This window comes from Poecilia formosa, unplaced genomic scaffold (assembly GCF_000485575.1).
Source record: "Poecilia formosa unplaced genomic scaffold, Poecilia_formosa-5.1.2 Scaffold239, whole genome shotgun sequence".
Taxonomy (NCBI): Eukaryota; Metazoa; Chordata; class Actinopteri; order Cyprinodontiformes; family Poeciliidae; genus Poecilia; species Poecilia formosa.
Genome location: NW_006800178.1, coordinates 327,763 through 328,246, shown reverse-complemented (window position 1 = coordinate 328,246; position 484 = coordinate 327,763). Strand labels below are relative to the sequence as shown.

General features: G+C 38.2%; 1 protein-coding gene across 1 annotated transcript in view; it reads right to left on the bottom strand.

Moving 5' to 3' along the window:
* Window positions 1-316: 316 nt before the first annotated feature.
* Window positions 317-484, bottom strand: part of LOC103149905 (gamma-crystallin M3-like) — a 13,961-nt gene continuing 13,793 nt past the window's right edge. Inside the window, exon 4 of the mRNA XM_016680309.1 lies at window positions 317-404. Within this exon, the coding sequence (XP_016535795.1) occupies window positions 365-404 (40 nt within the window). The 3' untranslated portion in view covers window positions 317-364. The remainder of the gene's footprint in view (window positions 405-484) is intronic.

Sequence of the window (484 nt, the reverse complement as noted above, 5' to 3'; positions counted from 1 at the left end):
AGACATTCATTCTCTGTTTCGCATGCTGCCTCTAGGAATGTTCTTGTTGGGATACTGGTTACAAAATTGCTTTGTAACCCTTTCTTGTCACCTGATGTGAAACTTAACTGCAACATAACTTTATTCTTTCACTTGTCTTTGATAAGAGCATATCCTGCTTTTTAAGACAAATTAGCTTACTCCATCTTGTCCAACACATTCTGTAGTATTTCCTCTGTAATTCAGATGTCAAAATACTAATGTCTTGTTGTAGGTGCAATTTTTGTGATACAGTTTCTGATGATCTTTTACTTGATAAATAACCATGGCAAAGATACCAGTAGTTTGGAAATGTTTTAATTCAGTGGTATTCAAGAAAAGACATTTAATACCAGGAATCCATGATCCTCCTCATGCTCATGAACCTGGTTCCTCCATATCCCATGTCCCTGAAGCTCCTGTACTCTCCAGGCCTCATGTACATCATCCTGCCTCTGTAGTGGGG